The 17,156-nt window shown below is 57.9% G+C and overlaps 1 protein-coding gene across 19 annotated transcripts in view; it reads right to left on the minus strand.

Annotated features, from left to right (window-relative positions):
• Positions 1 to 378: 378 nt before the first annotated feature.
• WDR20 (WD repeat domain 20) overlaps positions 379 to 17,156 on the minus strand; it is a 66,380-nt gene continuing 49,602 nt past the window's right edge. For 7 of the 19 annotated variants that reach the window (XM_047080058.1, XM_047080068.1, XM_047080065.1 and 4 more), the window contains 2 exons: positions 10,739 to 11,998; positions 1,224 to 2,040 (listed from right to left, as the gene is read on the minus strand). In XM_047080058.1, the coding sequence (XP_046936014.1) occupies positions 1,864 to 2,040; positions 10,739 to 11,998 (1,437 nt within the window). In that variant the 3' untranslated portion in view covers positions 1,224 to 1,863. The other 12 variants (XM_047080062.1, XM_047080060.1, XM_047080067.1 and 9 more) reach the window with 7 other exon arrangements.

The following is a 17,156-nucleotide window of genomic DNA, read 5'->3' on the forward strand; positions in this document are numbered from 1 at the left end:
CACGGTCCCGGGGCCCTCAGTCCCCGCGGCGAACGGAGCCCTCCACGCTCCCCGGAGGCCGACGGACGGACGAGCGCTCACGGGCTTCCAGTGACAACAGCCGGGCCTTAAAGCCGGAAGGAAAGAACGATTCGCCGGAGCCCGTCCGCACACGTGCAGGCACCCACGACGGCCGTGACGGTGAGCCTGAAGACGGGGCCACGGAACTCTCCAGCTGAGCCGCGCTCGCTCGAGCGGCCCGTCCTGGCCGGGGCACCGCCAGCAGAGAGGGCTTCCGGGAACGTGGTGGAAAAAGGACGGGTAATTTTATACCAAACTTTAATTGAACAAAAGGTTACATTAAAAATGGAGCCGACTTGACAAAAGATAAACAAATAGTGTATTCAAGATAGTTTTAATATTAATATTTTTTTCATGAATTAGAAATATCACTCTTAAATTGATGAAAATTACTGAAGTAACCACGTCCCCCAGAAGCAGAATTCCATTATTTGTACATATAATACAGAGCCAGACTACACTGGAAACAACAGTATTAAAATAAATGTTAAGATTAAAAAGCATCTATACACCCTGGAGGGCCGTGAGTCCCTAAGACCCATATTTAAAGTCATTTCCTAACAGCAGTGAACTATTTTAAGTGCAAACGACTCGTGAAGATCTCAGATCGCAGCATCCACCGTCCTGAATGGCAGATTCCCGTCAGAAGGTGACAACTTTCACGAGTGCCCTCCGGGTTGCCTTCTGACCACCTAAGTATAAAGACATCAGTGCAAAACCAGAGTGAAGTGCTATTTGTAAGAGTTGAGTTTAAGGGGATTTCTTGTCCAAGAAACATTTTACACTATGTATGTATGTATATACTATATATATATATATATATATGGATATATACACACACACACATATATATATGAGATTTTAATTACATTGAACTTTCGAGTAAAAAGCAAGAAAATCCCATTTCTTATTTTTTACTGCAGCCCCACAAGAACGATTTAAAAATGGCAACGGCTTCTTTGGGTGAGTGGCAGAGAAGGCGGTTTCGAGCGGGCCCCGAGGGTCTTCCCACGACTCCGGGTGACAGCTGCCTCCGCGAGTGTCCGCGCCCGGGGCTCCCGCCTCCGTCCGTCGCTCCCTCAGGACCGCGTGGGTCACTATACTACAGTTCCACCTGGAGAGCTGGCCTGGTTTTGGGATGACAATAAGCCCTGCAAACAAAGCAGTTTACATTAATCCAGCAAAACACGGGGCAGCCAAGAAAGCCACACTCCTCCTTCGCCAGCCGGCTCGCGTGACCAGAGTTACCCTGTCGGCCTGTCAGCCAGTGTCCTCTGTCCTCTACTTCATTGTCATTCATGTCATTGTGTGACATTCCTAACTAATCAGGAGCCACTGAACCCGGCCCTTGCCTGGCTGTCCTCCGGTGGGCAGGGCTGGCCCGGGGTCCCCAGCACGTGGTGGGCCCGAAGGCAAGGGGCGGCCATACGCCACCCTCCCCAGAGGCCGCGGCTCACGGCCACGGCGAGGTCCCCAGGAGAGGTCCCCGTTGGCGCCCACGGCCACCCCATCCCCGGCTTTAGCACCAGCGTGGACTCGGCCGGTGGACAGAGAAGGATCTGGGCCACGGGTGGGGAGGCCCAGAACGCGGCCCACACCCGCTCTGTGTCGGCTCGGGGAACAGGGTGCAGGAGGTGGTGTGTGTGCCACGGGGCGGCCCCTCCCGGCAGGCGGGAGGCCTCTGGCACTCCACGTGTGAGCGGGACCGCGGCCGAGAGCTAACCGTGGGCGTGGGTGCGCGTGTGTGCTCATCACGGAGTTCCGTCACGGGCTGGCGGGCGACCGTCGCGGAGAAGTTTCAGGTCACAAGAGGGCAACGCTGAAGCTACAGCTTTTCGGCTCTGTGAACACGCTTACGCTGCCCCCAAAAATGCTTCCGTCGGTGACTCGTGGACCCACGACGAGCCTTGAACTCCACGCAACCGCGGCTGTGTTTTCACCCACTGCACTTGTGTGGACACCCCGGGGCCGCACCCACACCTGGCCGGAGGGAAGCCGGGTAAGTCGCTGCCCCCCCCCCTCACGCCTCGTTTCTTCAGACTGCTCCCCCCCCCGACTCTGGACACGATCAGGAAGCCAAGGGCCAACGGGGTGTGACAACCGAGCCCCGCGCAGGGCGTCCGGGAGCACAAGCCTGGTCTGACGCGCCCCCCGTGTTTCCTGCTCCGCCCATCAAGGGGCCGCGGGACAGACGGCTCAGCACACCCGACCTCGGGCGCCGCTGACCGGGGCCGCCTCCCAGCCTCCACGGAGCGCGGCGGGGAGGCCGGCAAGGCCCGACGCCCTCTCGGTGGCGACGTGAGGAAAACTTTAACACAAGGATGCGCCGCCTCCCTCGTCAAGGTTTCAGGTGATTCCGACTAACAGAGCTACGGGGTGTCCTGGACAGCTTGTCAAGTCTACAAAAAAAAGACCTGGCTTTTCTCTCCAAACCAGAGAAAAGTACTCCGCTCCCCCCGCCAACGGGAGAACCACGATCCGGTCTGGGGACAGAGCCACACACCCTGCTCAGCGGTGGCTGCACTTATTTAAATACCAAGGACTCTCTGAGAAAGGCACCCCCCCCCCCCACATTAGGGAAGGTGTTATCTCTAGACCGGCCTGGTCCAACACAAGGTCAAGGCAAGCCACGTGTGAAATTTAAAATTCTAGTAGCACGTTTAACAAGTGAGAAAAAGGTGAAACAATATATTTAACCTAATATATCCCATGTTATTTCAACACAGAATCAATTTAAAAATTACGAATGACGGACTTGACGTTATTTTTTCCCACAAAGCCTTTGAGGCGGGCGCTGTAGCACATCTCCGTTCGGCCCGGCCCCGTTCCCGGTGCTCTGTGGCCACAGGTGGCCCTCGACGACAGGCTGTGGTGCCGAGCGCGGGCCTGGCCGCCCAACACCACCCCCTCCACCGCCCGCCCCACGCCTTAGCCTCTCTCCAGTTGTGGGTGTGCAGTTCCCGTGGAGGGCGGGTGCTAAGGCACGGAGGTGGCCGGGGGCCCCGGCTTCCTGGGCCTGACGTCAGCAGGGACACGGCGCCTCCACTGGTTGACCATCTCCTCTCCCCCGAGATGCCGCCTCGTCCTTGGGGCCCGGCAGGGAGGCCCGCTCTCCTCTCCTCCTAGGCGACACACACACACACACACACACACACACACTCATTCTCCGGCTTCCGTTGGCTGAAGCCTCAACCCCACAGGAACGACCCCCTGCGGCCCCGCTGTCCGTGAGGCCCAGGCTCGAAACAGACCGTGAAGATTAGCTAAGCGAGCGACCACCCCAATGCCACCCCTCCTCACAACAACCCTCTACTGCCACATGTCCAGGGAGCGGCAGGGTCCGGATAACAGGGTTATTAGCCCTTCCGATGTCAACCCTGGTGAACGACTCTTTAATAACGGACACGGTGCAGCAGTGCGCGCCAGGGACCCACCCCCAGGGTGCCGCCCCTCGGGTACCGAGCTGGAGAGCAGCCCGGGATGCCAGGCCCGGCTGTGGGTGAGAGACCCGAGGGCTCCCTGGAGCCCTCAACCAGAGCAAAGGGAGAAGGGACAGAATGGCGGAAGCAGGGCCACCCAGGCCCCGCCCAGGGAGCCCCGAACCCCGGGGTGCAGGTGCTTCTGGTGTGCGGGTGAAGGTCCGTGACGTTCCTCGGAGGGCGCGAGGGCGCGTCTGACACAGGCAGCGGGCGAGGGCCGGGTCTCGCCACCGGCAGCGGAGGTCAGTGGGACGCAGACCCACACCCGTTCGCCTCCTACAGATGGAACTCGCTTTGCCGTGATGGACAGCAGAGGCACCGGGGAAAGACTGCCGCTCAAACAAAAATTCAACGTCAAGCTCACCTTCTCTCTGTACGCCGTGCTTTAGTTTAAAGGTTACTGGGGGACAAAGAGAAAGATGGAGAACACACACAGGCCCCCAACAGAGACCAGACCACTCTCAGGAGGGAGGCCAGCTGCCATCGTCACGTAAGAACAGTTTGGGGCACGTCCGGGGGGGGGGGGGGGGTCCCCGGACCCACCACCCGTGGCAGACGCACAGTGGCCCTGCCGCCCGGTCTGCCTGCTCCCGAGGCCGGCTTGCACTTCACTGCGTCCTCACTGGTTATTTTCACGGGGAGGGGACAGCAAAAACCAGGCCCGGTTTAGAGATAGCCGTGCCCGTCTGGCCTGCCCGACGACCTTGCCGTGTCGGTGTCCTCAGCGGTGTGGGGACCAGTTTCACGAACAGCAAGTCTGCCCCAGCCCAGACCCCGCGAATCTGCCTAACACCCTATCGGGCCCCAGGAACGAAGTGGTTACCAGAATAGTGACAATCCGGAGTCTAATTAGGCTGTCCCGCCGTCACCAGACTTGCCATTTTATTGCCGCTAGAGATCTCACTCGAAAATTAAGCGAGGAGATACTCCAGCTCTTGGTCACACAGAGACTAAAAGGCAGATGCCATTTGTAAATTGATGTCCTTCTACAGATGGCACGGGCACAGTGAGAAATCTCAGCAGGCTAACTTCTTCCAGAACGCCCGAGCCACACACCCCTCTTGCCTGACCCTCCACGAGACCCTCACGGCTCGCATGACCCAAGCGCTGCATGAAGACATGCCCGTGGAAGCCTGGTGGAGCCGAAGCCCCAGACCGCACGGCCAGGGTCAGGGGTGGGCACAGCACAGCCCTGGTTCCCCGCGAGGGTGACCCCCCCCACAATGCCCCCCCCCCAGGGCCCCTCGTGGCCCCCGACCCACTGCTCACTTTGGGCCTGGGGCCTTGGCTCCTGCTGGGCAGTAAACAGACCCTGTCCCTGTGGTAGCCTTGATCTGCCCAACGACAGGTCACATCGGGGGTGACAATTTCCCCCAGGGAGACCACTCGGCCTGATGCCTCAAGAGAAACTCACCCGGAGAAAATGATGCTCTTTTCAGACATCCGGGCAAAAGGCTTTCTTGGGGCACAAGCATGTCGGGGCAGCTCAGAACTCTGCCTGGGGAAAAAGCACCCCCTTCCTATGGCAGGAGGAGGGGACGCTCTTGTGACCCTAAAAGCGCCTCTGGCTGGAGTCGCTTCAAGAGGGTCTCAGCCACCCTGGCCCCCACCCAGAGCGAGATGCTGGTCTGGAGGCCACCAGCACTCGAGGAGGGGAGGGGACCGGGCGCCTCCAGAGGCTCTGTCCCTTGCAGGAGACCACGGGTCCACAATCAACGGTTTCTTCCCACAGGCAGACACACGGGAGGATGGAGTATTTTTTCAAGGCACAGACTATTTTTAAAAGATTAAAACGTCGCGTGTGTCTTTCTCAACTTGCTGTCAACCTCGCAGCGTTTAGGGCCGAAAAGCTACTCCCCGCTAAGGGAAAAACATGCTGTTGCTGTCGGGAGATCAGGTCGGCCGCTGTGAGGGCGGACGAGCGACAGGCTCGTCTGCGCTGGCAGCTTAGCGTGAGAGGTGAAGTGCACGACACCTCGCGCCGGGCGCTCGGGAGGACGGCACCGTCAGAGGGTTCGGGGTCCAGCCCCCGGAGCACGCGGAGAGGCAGCCCGGAGGGAGCTCCAGGCCCGAACGTCTCCTGTCAAGGAGCAGCCCCGGGGCCCTTGCAGATCCAGGCTGGAGTCCGGCCTCTAGGGGCTCAGGGCCAGAGAGGCCGGGGTGCAGCTGGGGGGCCGGGGGCGGGGGGAGGACACCTCCCCGCAGGACGAGGCGAACCGCTGACTCTTCCCACCCCACGTGGGCCGGGCGTCTCCGGAAGGACGGCTCCACGGCGGCCACGAGGCCTCAGGCGGGCCATGTGAGACGAGGAGGAAGACGAGGACAGCCCGGGACAGGAGCTCCTCCAGGAGCCGGCCCGCCTCGGTGCCCCCAGCTACTGGCCAGGGGACCCAACGGGACGCCCGACGCCGAGCCGCTGGCGGCCCAGGCCGCCCCCTCGCGCGTCCGCGCCGTCGCCAAGAACCTTCACCCGGCGCGGCCGAGGAGTCCGTCGGCAGCCCTCGCCCAGACGGGACCGTCGGCACCTCTGCCGCTCGGAGCAGTGAGTCTCCAGTCACGAGGACGCGGAACTGGGCGGAAGTGTGGGAACTCCCGTGGCTGTTGGAGCTCTCGACACGAACAAGCACCGAGAAGCTTCCTTCTCCGGCCAGCTGGGACTGCCGTACAGCCTTGCTGTGGAAGTGGCCACTGGAAACTGTCCACGCGTCCGGTGTTGGCACGCATTTACGGACAGAGGGCCCCCGAGCGCCTGGGGACACGCGTGGGCGGGGAGGCCCCGGCCGCGACGGGGACGAGGGAACAGCTAAGACCCAAGACAGTGCCACACAAACACCGTTTTCTTAACATGAGAAATCACCAATACTGCCATGAAAGCCTCATTAATTACTGTAATAGTTAAGAACTTAACTTACCAGCATGTCATGTTAGGAAGCCTCTTCATCAAATTTATTTGTCAAGAAGTTAGATGAAAACGTAACAAAGGGCACAAATTTCACTTCTGATTTTCATTAAACGTAAATAATCATACAATTTTATACGATGCCACCTAACACAGCAGTCCTTAATAAACTTAGGTATACAGAAATAAAAAACGCAGGAAATTCTTCCTTTAGAGGCAGCAGCTGGAGTGTGACCGAGGTACCAGGGGGACTGTCCCCTCCACAGGGTCGGGGGAGGGTGCATTTTCTTACGGCTCAGAACCTGGGCTCTGAACCCAAGTGCTTTTCAACGCAAGCCCTGGACCCCGTTCTCCAGCCTGCCATTGGCGCTCGCGGGCCATCACCGGGCTCACGGCGCTGAGCCCCCTGACGACCCGAACACATGACAGTCCCAAGCAGCCCAGTGCGACAGGCGTGCTGACGGGGGGCCTCGCCAATCGGTCCCTGATGTGCCCCCGGGACGGCTGACGCTGCCAGGTTACTTATCAAGCCCACCACACGCACGTGGAGGCTCCCTGCTGAGGGAGGACACCCCGACAGTGGGCGCAGCCCACACGCGGGACAGTGGCTCAGAGGCCAGGAGGGGCGGGGCAGTGCCGAGCCCTCGGGCGCAGAGCAGGACGCTGCGTTCCGCGCCTCTCTCCCGGAAGAGCCCGGGGAACTCTGCTGCTAGGTCCTTCTCGGGTGCCCTCCCCGGCCCTCCCTGACCCTCAGGCTTTCCCCCCTCACCCTCTGAGCCTCCCCAACAAAGAACCGAACGTCTCCCTCCCAAGGCGAGAGGGGAGCCCCGTACGCGGTGCAGACGTCTGACCGAGCAGCTCCACCGATTTCTGCACCAACTCAGTATCTGACGAGGGTCTTAACGACTCAGTGGAGGAACCGGGGGTGCGGCTGCCCGGCTACCCGCCAGCTGGGACTCGGGTCCCCCGGGACGTGTGTGCAGGCCCGCAGACAGGTGGAGCCTCGAGGCGCTTCGCTCCTGTGGCCCCTGAAGAGCTGACTCCCCTTTCCCGTCAGAGGCGCGGACGCTCAGCTCCAGGCAATGGCGCACAGAACATTTCAAAAACGCTAGAAGCTTCAATCAGCACACGAGACAAAATTAGGATTCTTTACCACTATTTAAGTGAATGTAGAACCCAAAGTTACTGATTGTTTTCCCGGAGTCTGCCCACTGCCTCTTACACATCTGCTTTTAGAAGAAGGCAGCGTTTTCCAAAGTCTTCTCTCTCCAGCCCTCGAAGGGATTTTAACCCCCCTGCCCCTGAGTAAGGGAGGATCTCAGAGAAGGGCTGGGGTGGCCGGGGGGCTCGGAAGCCACAGCACGGCAGGCTGGAGAGAGGCGAGCCGGGGCAGGGCAGGCAGAAAGGACCACGCACGATAGGAAAGCTGTGCTGGCCAAGCAGTAACGGCCTCCTCTTGCCAAAAGCTGTTCTATTCCAGAAGTCGGGTTAGAAAAGATATTCTTGCTCAGGATAATATTTAAGCAAAAACACCTGAAACAGTTTCAGTGCGGGAGCTCCAAGTTTGGTGCGGAAACTGCAAAATCACCCCAGGGCCACCGTGGAAGCAGCTTGGCCCTGGGCCCTACAAACCTGAGATCAGGACCCCGGGGGCCCCCCTCCCCGCACCCCACAGCTGCAGGAGTCATCATGGGAAGCCAGTCTAAGGGAGGCCCGCCCCTCCAAGCGCCCCCTCCGCCAGCGGCCAGCAGCTCTACTCCTGCTCCTCCGGATTGCAGGAAAGGGGGCGGGTGTCACAAGAGCGGGCCATGCGGCGCTCCCCAGCTCCTGACACCCAGCAAGTCCCCGGAGAGGGGACCCCAGAAACTGGAAGAACAAGATTGTGACCAAGCCCCAAATCCCAAACTGTGACAGGACCATGGTCTTTAACACTGGGTGGGGGGAGGGGGTTGGGGAGAGAAACACCACGAGCTCCTATTAGCACATGTCGAGGCCTGATTTTAAGGAAACCATACTCTCCTCCTCTTGCCTCTCCTGCCCCCGACTCCCACCGACAGACTCCGCCTGGGTCGCCCAGCAGTGCCCCCCCGAGCCGTCCCTCCCTTACCGCAGCCCGTGCAGCTAAGGGTGCCAGGGGGTGAAAGGGATCAGAGAGCGCCCGGTCCCCAGAAAGCGCACCCATCACGGCTTTGGAGCGATGCCCTCAGAACCAGGTCAGCATAAGCTTCCCCACGAAGGCTACTTACCTGGGACCAGCCACTCGTTACCTGGGCCAAATACAAGTCCTGAGTTTTGAAACTGCATACTCAATGCCTCAGAAGCATTTGAAATGAAATCTCTAAAACGATGTAAAACCACACCTGGAGTGCTGGCTACGAATCTCTCCATCCGACAGCCTGATTTCGCTTCCAAAGTTGAAACCGTCCCCAAGGCCGGCTGACTTTGCTAACCTTAGGTCAGTTAACATTTAGGAACAGAGGACCGTATCTTACAAGCCAACGGGACACGAACATATACCCGGGGACACGACGCACAAACGGCAGGGGCGAGATGCCCCCGGCAGGCCAGTAGGCTTCTCGCGGGGCAGAGCACTGCCATCGGTAACAGAAACCCCTCGCATTCAAGGGGCAGGGTGGGTAGAGCGGATGGCCCCAGCGGGAGGCGCGGGGGGAGGCAAGCAGGCCCGGGAAGCGGGGGCCCGGGGAAGGTGGGGACGGGCTGCGGGAGGAGCACACAGAGCCCCTGCTCCGGCACCAGAGCTGGGCGCTGCAGAGACAGGAAAGCCCCCCGGTGTCTGCTTCGCTGAATCGCAGCCACTACTCAAACCGGTGTCAACGAGCAGCATCTCTAGGCTTCATCACAAAGGTGTGCAACACAGAAAACAAACCGAAACGACCAAAATAAGTTAACAAACAAGATAACCGCCGTCTTGAACCTAAGACACGCAGCTCAAAGAACCGGGTCCTCCAGGTGAAACTGGAACTTGCAACTCCTCGCACAGGTAATCGGGACCACGGGCGTGAGAACCCGAGACTGCAGCACCCGAGCAGAAGCAGCTCGGGGTCCCCCGGAGGGAAGCGCCCACGGCCGCTCCCACGGCTCTCCCGAGCAGCCACGAGGCCACCAGGGCCAGGGGTGAGGCCCTCCGGCAGGAAGCCACTGAGGACAGAGCCCAGGCGGAGCCACGACAGCCGTCCAGTAAGAAGAGAAGGGGGCAACCTGCACCTGCGCCCCCCCCCCCCACTCTGGGCGGGAAAACAAAACCCAGACCAGCGCCCCCTCTGGAAGCGCCTGGAATCTTCACAAAACGGGGCTGCGGAGTCTGTCCCGGGCCACGGTCGTGCCTTTTTGACCAAAAAACATCGTCAAACAACAACAACAAAACCCACACACACACGAGAAAACAAAAAACAAAACAAAAAAAACACAAAAGAAACCAAAACCGCCTTTCCCTTGTTGGAAAAAAAAAACATAAGCAAAAAACGCATCCAACGTGAAGGGTCTCGGCTTCTGTGGCAACAGGCACTTGTGACCACCGCTGCTGGCGCCCTCGGCCCACGGTCCCCGGGACAGCCAGGCTCGGAGGAGTGTGGGGTTTTGTTTAGTGCACAGATTCTCAATCAAAGTGCTACAAACTGCTTCTTTGAAAAAAGATGTTTATTAATAAACAATTTTAATTGTCATAAAATGACTAAAATGGGTTTTAAAAATTAAGGCTCTTCTCTTTCTGTGGATTGCCAGAACAATGTAAAAATAATATCAATCAACCCTGCTGAATGCTTTGTTCCTAAAGTTAAATTTCATAGATTCCTAAACATTTTATGATTAAGATAAAAACTGGCCTATAAATGACAATTAATGGCCGCCCATACTGAACACACACTCCGATCAGGTGTACAACATTCTAATTGAGTAGTTAAGCAAAAATATTCCAGTTAAAGCAGAAATTTTAATTTTAGCATTGAAAGTCATCGTTCCCCACACGGTCATGATTTTCCTAAAATCGAAGTCGTCTAATACAGGAACGCTAACCTTGGGACTCTATATATTCCCAGGAGGGTGACTGACTTGGCTGGCAATTAGTTTGATTATATTTTTTTAAACGTTCTAAGTTGAATTATCAAATGATTCAGAATTACATGGCATGCAGTATCCAAAATTATGGCTCTGATGCATTTAGATTTACATTAAGAGTACGAAGTGCCATTCACATTCATTGTACACCCCACCCTCCCGCAAGAAAAAAATCACTACCTATTCGAGTTCTAGATCTGGTGCAGCATTAAGGATTAAAACTTACCACTTTACCAGGCCTTCCCCATGTGCAAATAAATCCCTCCTGACAAGCAGTGACTAGACAGTCTTCAAGAAAAATTAACACAGTCAGTCTTTCGTGTGCTATCTTTTTACAGATGAGCGGCTCTAACAAGGGAACGTCTTCCATCCGAGGACACAGGGGCGTCCCCAGGGTTTTAGCGGGGTCCGTTTTGGTTTTAGTAACCAGGTTCAGTTTGTCGCTGCTCTTGCTGGAAATGTGTCCCATGCTATGGTTTCGCTTGTGGTCTTTCTCGTGGTGCCTGTCCTTCCGGTCGTGCAGGGAGAGTGTCGCGAATTTGCTGACCCCGGAAGCGATGGCCCCGTCGGCCACGCTGCTCTTGCTGCCGGCGCTGGAGACGGTGGAATGCGGGAGGCTGTTGGAGCGGGGCAGGGGCGGGGGCGCGGAGTTGCCGGGCGTCGTGACGCTGTTCCCAGTGCTGCCGGCGGGAGGGCTCGTGGCGTTCATGACATTTGTGTGTGTCCTTGCTCTCGAGAGCGGCTGGTGGGGGAAAAGGATGTCTTCCGTGAGGTCCCAGAGGCAGAGCTGCGTGTCCTGGCCCACGGAGCCGAACCGGTACGTGACGCTGACGGGGCGGCTCTCGGCCGAGTTCCGTTTCGACAGCCTGGACTGCGTGCTATTGGCTCGATCTCTGCCGAAATGGAGGAGGTCCTGGAAGTCCTCGTCGCTGCCACTAAACTCCATGGGGTCGCTCTCTTCCACGCTAGTGGTATAGGGGTCAAACGCCACAACACTGACCCAGGATTTGTGCCCGTGGCCTCTAGCTATCACTCGGCAGTCTACGAAAGACCAGACCGTCACCAGGTCGTCCTCGCCCCCCGTCACGATGTACTTGCCGTCCGGGCTCCAGCACACACACAGCAGGCCCCCGAAGTAGCTCTTCATCGTGCCGTGCAACTCCACCGAGTCGAAGTTGAACACCCGCAGGAACCCGTCCTGGCTCACACACGCCAAGAACTTGCCGTCTGGGGAGAAAGCAAACTCGTTGAGGGCCCCCTCGCCCACCGTCCACTTAAGGAGAGGGTTCCTCGTGGATTTGCTCTTGCAAGTGTGCACGGCAAAGCTCTCGCCCTGCTTCAGAAGCTGGTAGTGGGGGGCTGTGGTACCACAAGTGTGCTCCACATTATACAAGTACATGTTCCCACTGGCGTGGGCTACTAGGAAAAGGCTTTCCGAACCGGGAACCCATTTGACACAGGTTACGCGTGACTTGTCTATTAGTCTCTGTGAAGACAAAGGAGAACAAGTTATCACAATGGAGCAGCTTTAACGGTCTACTTTTCCAGCAAGAAACGGGTCTGCTTCTCGGTGAGAAGGGAAGTCCGTCCAGGCACCACTGCACTCTCTATCCCGCGGTCGGCCAGGCCAGCGAAGAGCATCTGGGCCCCTTGTGGAATTACTCTCTAGAATCGCGCTTGGGCGTTAGGCCACTGGCTTTCGCTGAGGGAGTCAGTCATTCCACACACACTGTCGAGAGCCTACTCTGAGCCACACACTGTACCAGGCGCTGGGACACACTGGTCACAGGGCCAGCCCCCGGGCAACTTTCGTTTCTTAGGCTAGGAGCGTCTGAATCTGTGATTCCTGGCACCTACACACAGCATCCTCTCTACGGAGACCCCCGGGAAAACCTCGCGGTCCTCACAGCGGGGAGCGCTACGCCTCCTGGCCCCTCTGCGTCTTATGGCGGCGATGTAAGTCATGTGCTGACTACACCTGCCCCCCTGCTGTGGCCGCTCCAGGGTGGGCAGTCCCCGTGCAGCCGCTGGCAACAGCACACGGGACTTCAACGCACACTTCCTGGGCTCCACCTCAGCCCTGGCTTCACTGAAACTTCCTCACTCCCAGTCGCTGTCCTGTGTGCATCTTTATAAGTACTTCCTCCAAATCTTCTCTGGAACAGGGTGGTGTTTAAAGAAACAAACAGGCGATTGATGCAGGAGTATGTGCCTGCCCACGGCCGCTCTGCTCCGTGCTAATTTCTGCTCCACTGACCAGCCGTTCCTTTAAAAAGCACATCGGGAGTCCGGCCTTTAAAACCAGAGAACAAAAGGCCAAAGTAAAAACCACCCCAAGGCACAAGAAGCGCGCGCTGCCCGGCTGGCGGACCTGGCCGCGGGGCTCACGGTGCCCCTCTCCGGGGTGCCCGGTCCCCGATCACATCACCAGAAACCATCCACAAGTGCCTAAGACTCCCACGTTTGTAGACACTCCTCCTGCCAAACATTCCCGGCACCCGTCTCCCCGGGAGCCCAGCAGACCCCGGTGAGTGGAACGTACCGCTTCACCCAGCGGCCGGGACTCCCAGCCCGAGCCTCAGGGCCGACGCAAACCGCCCTCCCTCCCCCGCCATCTGCCTGGCGCGCACATCCTGCGTGCGCAGCCTCTTACAGAAAATCACAGAACGTGAAATAACCTGTTGTCTTCACAGAAGAGATGAACGAACCCTGCAAGCTCCTGCAGATTACTAGACCACGCAAGGGGAGAGGAGGGAGGCCTGGCCCTGCACGGCACGCGGGGCCCGGGGGGTCGGGCAGGGGTCACCGAGCGGCAGGTGACGCTGCTCACTGCCCCGGTGTGGGAGCTGCAGGACGGCCCGGCCGGCCCCCTTAATTAACACAGACGCACAAGCTGGCCTTGGGGACACAGCCGACGTTCTCGTCCCTCTTTCCCTTCCTACCCGCCCCCAAAAGGCACCTGACCTACTCCGACGCGGGCAACCTGAAAGCCCAGCGACCACTCTGGCAGGGTCTCCCTCAGGCCTTCACTGCTTCTCCACAAGAGGTTCCAGAGGTGACTTCGGGGCCTTCCCCACCCATCGGACCCTGCTGTACCCACCGGGCCCAGGCTGCCCCAGCAGGCCTCAGGCCGCCGCGGCCCTCGGCCCCTGGGGTGGCGGCCCGGTCAGGCGGTCGGGGGCTGCAACGCCGACTCGGGCTGGCGGGCGGGCGGGCGGCCGGGCCGCCGTCCTTCCCCCGACCCCACGGCTCTCGGTTCCTGCACCTCACGCGTCACCACAGCCAGATCGCGGTCCTGCCCGCACAACACCTCTGCCGCTCTCTCCTGTGTGGAAATTTTTAAGGACAGACTTAAAAACTTCCAGCACCGTGCTTAGAACATTTCGCGTGCCGCTTAAAGAGACACAACAAAAATAATTCGTGAGAATTCCAACTCGTAATACTGTCCGACAAACGTGAGGCGTGAAGGGAGATAGTTCCAGCACTACGGTTACAGCAAAGGTTCCTGGGAGGACAGAACCCACTTAGAGCTTTCATTCCCGACTGAAAAGGGGCACGGAGATGAGTGCCAGCAGATCTGTGGGCGCACCTGACGGACAAACCGCGGAGCCTCCACTCTGCGCCCGCCGGGCGTCTGAGCACACACGGGTCTGCCCCAGCACCTGCCACTCCGGCCCAGCAGCGCAGGCGACCGCGAACCGCGACAAGCCAAGGCCCCCGGCGCCAGCTCGAAGGCGGAAGGGGCGCTCCCTAGCAGGTCACGTGCTCAAGCGTGGGGAAAGCACGGGCCTCGAGGGTCGGTCCCCGGGTCTCCTCCGGGTCTGGGGCACGCCGGACAGCGGTGCCGACTTCCCACTGAAGGATCTCCTCTGCGTGCCGGGCACCGGTAAGGAAGGGGCTCTGCACACACGCTCTTTCACCTCAAAATTACCCTGCAAGCTCAGCTTTTGCTTTGTTTGAATAGGTGACCCATTCGCAGTGCACACGAAAGTCTGCCGGAGAAAGCCTTACTCACGTCCCCCTCCTCCATTCCAGAGCACCTGTCCCCAAGTCACTGTTCCTAAGCTTCCTGCTTCTTTCTCCAGAGCGTCTGCGTCCACGGACAAGGCCGATGTGGATGTGCTCAGTACCGTGTCTGTCCATCTGTCTGTGCTGGTACAAAGACAGCTTCCGGGGAGCCTGAGTGGCTCGGTCGGTTAAGCGTCCAACTTCAGCTCAGGTCACCATCTCGCGGTTTGTGGGTTTGAGCCCCACGTCGGGCTCCGTGCTGACAGCTGGGAGCCTGGAGCCCGCTTCCGATTCCGTGTCTCCCTCTCTCTCTGCCCCTCCCCCACACATGCTCTGTCTCTCTCAAAAATAAACATTAAAAAAATTTAAAAAGGAAAAAGGACAGCGTCCTCGTTCCCTCCTACAGCTGCAGAGTATTCAATGATATGGCTGCACTGACAGACGTGCGTGTCGCAGTGGATGACCCCGCATACATGGCAGTTTTCACGGGTATGCGCATACATGCAGGGTGAACCCCAGTAAAACAGCTGGGTCAAAAGGTATATACATCTATGATTTTCACAGATACTGCCAAATCGCCTTCCACGGAGGACAGAACCCTGTATTTTCATCAGCAATGTAAGAGCACCGTTTCCCCACAGAAAGGCGGATGTTCTCCCCGGACTGCCCACCAGGAGACAGAGGCGCACAGAGGTCAGGTAACCTCCCTGCCGTCCCATTCACTCGCCCACTCACCCGTTCATTCGCTCGCTCGTTCACTCACTCATTCATTCACCACCCTCTTCTTCTTCTTCACTGAATGCATTCATGCCAGGCACGGACACAGCGCCGATTAAAACAGAAGGACATTCCTTCCTGTGTGGCATTTACGTCCGAGTGGGAGGGGAAGACCGTGAGACCCGCAAGATCTGATGGTGCCGAGTGCTGTGGAGAAAAACAGAGCAAGGAGAGGAGACACGGTGCCGATGGGGAGGAGGTCACAGCGACTTCCATTTCCGGCAGGAGCAGGAGGGCCTGGCGGGACTCTGTCCGGCGGTGAGGGCTGGCTGCAGGCTGCCAGGTGTAGTGGGAGACTGGGAGCAGGGACAGGCAGCGAACCCAGCCCCGGGCATCCGAGGGAAAGAAGGGAACCAGGGCAGGTTGGACAGACCGGGCAGGGTGGGGTGCCGTCTCCCGTGCCACCCACAGGCATCGACTAAGGCTAGGGCCAACGCCCGCCGGTGCCCAGAAACAGGACATGAACCCACCTGGGACGCACAGCCGGGGAGGGAGGCACACTCTAGGCCTAGCTAGCGGAGTCCCTGAATTTAAACAGCTCTGGTTATTATTTGGTTTGGGTTTAACAAAAAAGGAAGAGAAGAGAAAGCATTTTACTCCTTTTTTTCAAATTAAGAAACAAATACCTGGAACGTTTTATTCGATAAATACAAAGAACAAAGCCCGGTCGCTACACCGTAAAGGTGTATTTTCGCTCCTGAAAATGTCTAGTGAAAAAGGGAAAGAATTTTAGCGCTCCATGCTAAGGAACGGGACTACCCTGTTGGATTCTCCAGTATCGATGGGGCCCTGATCTGGACACGCACAGGGAGGAAACCCCTCAGTTGAAGCCGGGCCCTTCTGAAGAGTTCCTGAGCACATTGGGGCAGGAAGGACCACATGGAGAGCGGCTCGGGACGGAGCAGTCCGGGTCAGTCTGGGGACGTGAGTGGCACCTGTTTTGGCTGGAGCCCTGAGCTGCAGGGAATGAGGTCTGCAACTGGAACCAGGGCTCAGGATGGTGAAGTCTCAGGCTAAGGGGCTTTGGGCCATGACCTTAAAGCCCTGGGAGCTTGAAGTGTGTCTGAAGTGAGATGTGCTGTGTGTGTAAAATAGACACTGGGTTCTGAAAACTTGAAAAACTATGGAAACTCTCTCATTCGTAATTTCATATTGCCTAATGTTGAAATAATATTTGGACTATACAGAGAAAATAAAATCTGAATTTCACCTATTTTTAACTTATTTAACGTGCTACTAGAAAATAGAAGATTGAATCTGTGGCTCACACTGTGTTTCTACTGACAGTGAGGCTGCAAGACAGCGAGGAAGTGAAGGCTTCTGAAGAGGAAAGCGATGGGATAAAGAGAAACTGTCCCACTGTCCCTGGCAGAAGGTACAGCATGGAAGACGGAGGGCGGGGGGGGGGGGGGGGTGGGCAGGAGAGAGGAACCAGTTAGGAGGCTGTGACAACCGTGTGTGGACAAAAAGGTCTTGAACTGGATGGTGGCAGCATGGCAAGATGGGCTGTTTAACAATGGACTAGGCTGGAGGCAGCAGGAGGTACGGGGAGAAGCGGGTATGACTGCTGCTGGGCTTGGAGCCTGAGCGACTGGGCCACAAAAAGAAGGATGGGATTGGGGTCATGCTGGGAGAAATCAAAGTGTCCCCATCCAGTGGGCAAGGAAGACCAGGAAAGCAGCTGAGAACAGGCAGAGCCGCATCTGTGGCATCCCAGGACCCCCAAGGAAGGAGGAAGAGGAGAGGGTGACGCTCTGCAAAAAACCCACTTCTGCAGGACAAAAGCAGAAGGAAAATCAGAGAAATGAAGGAAATCGGAGAGGAAGGGGCTGGTGCTGAGTGGCTGCCCCAGGCCAGGA

This window comes from Lynx rufus, unplaced genomic scaffold (assembly GCF_022079265.1).
Source record: "Lynx rufus isolate CCGP_SWC_20201006 ecotype Redwood Valley unplaced genomic scaffold, mLynRuf1.p SCAF_17, whole genome shotgun sequence".
Classification (NCBI taxonomy): Eukaryota; Metazoa; Chordata; class Mammalia; order Carnivora; family Felidae; genus Lynx; species Lynx rufus.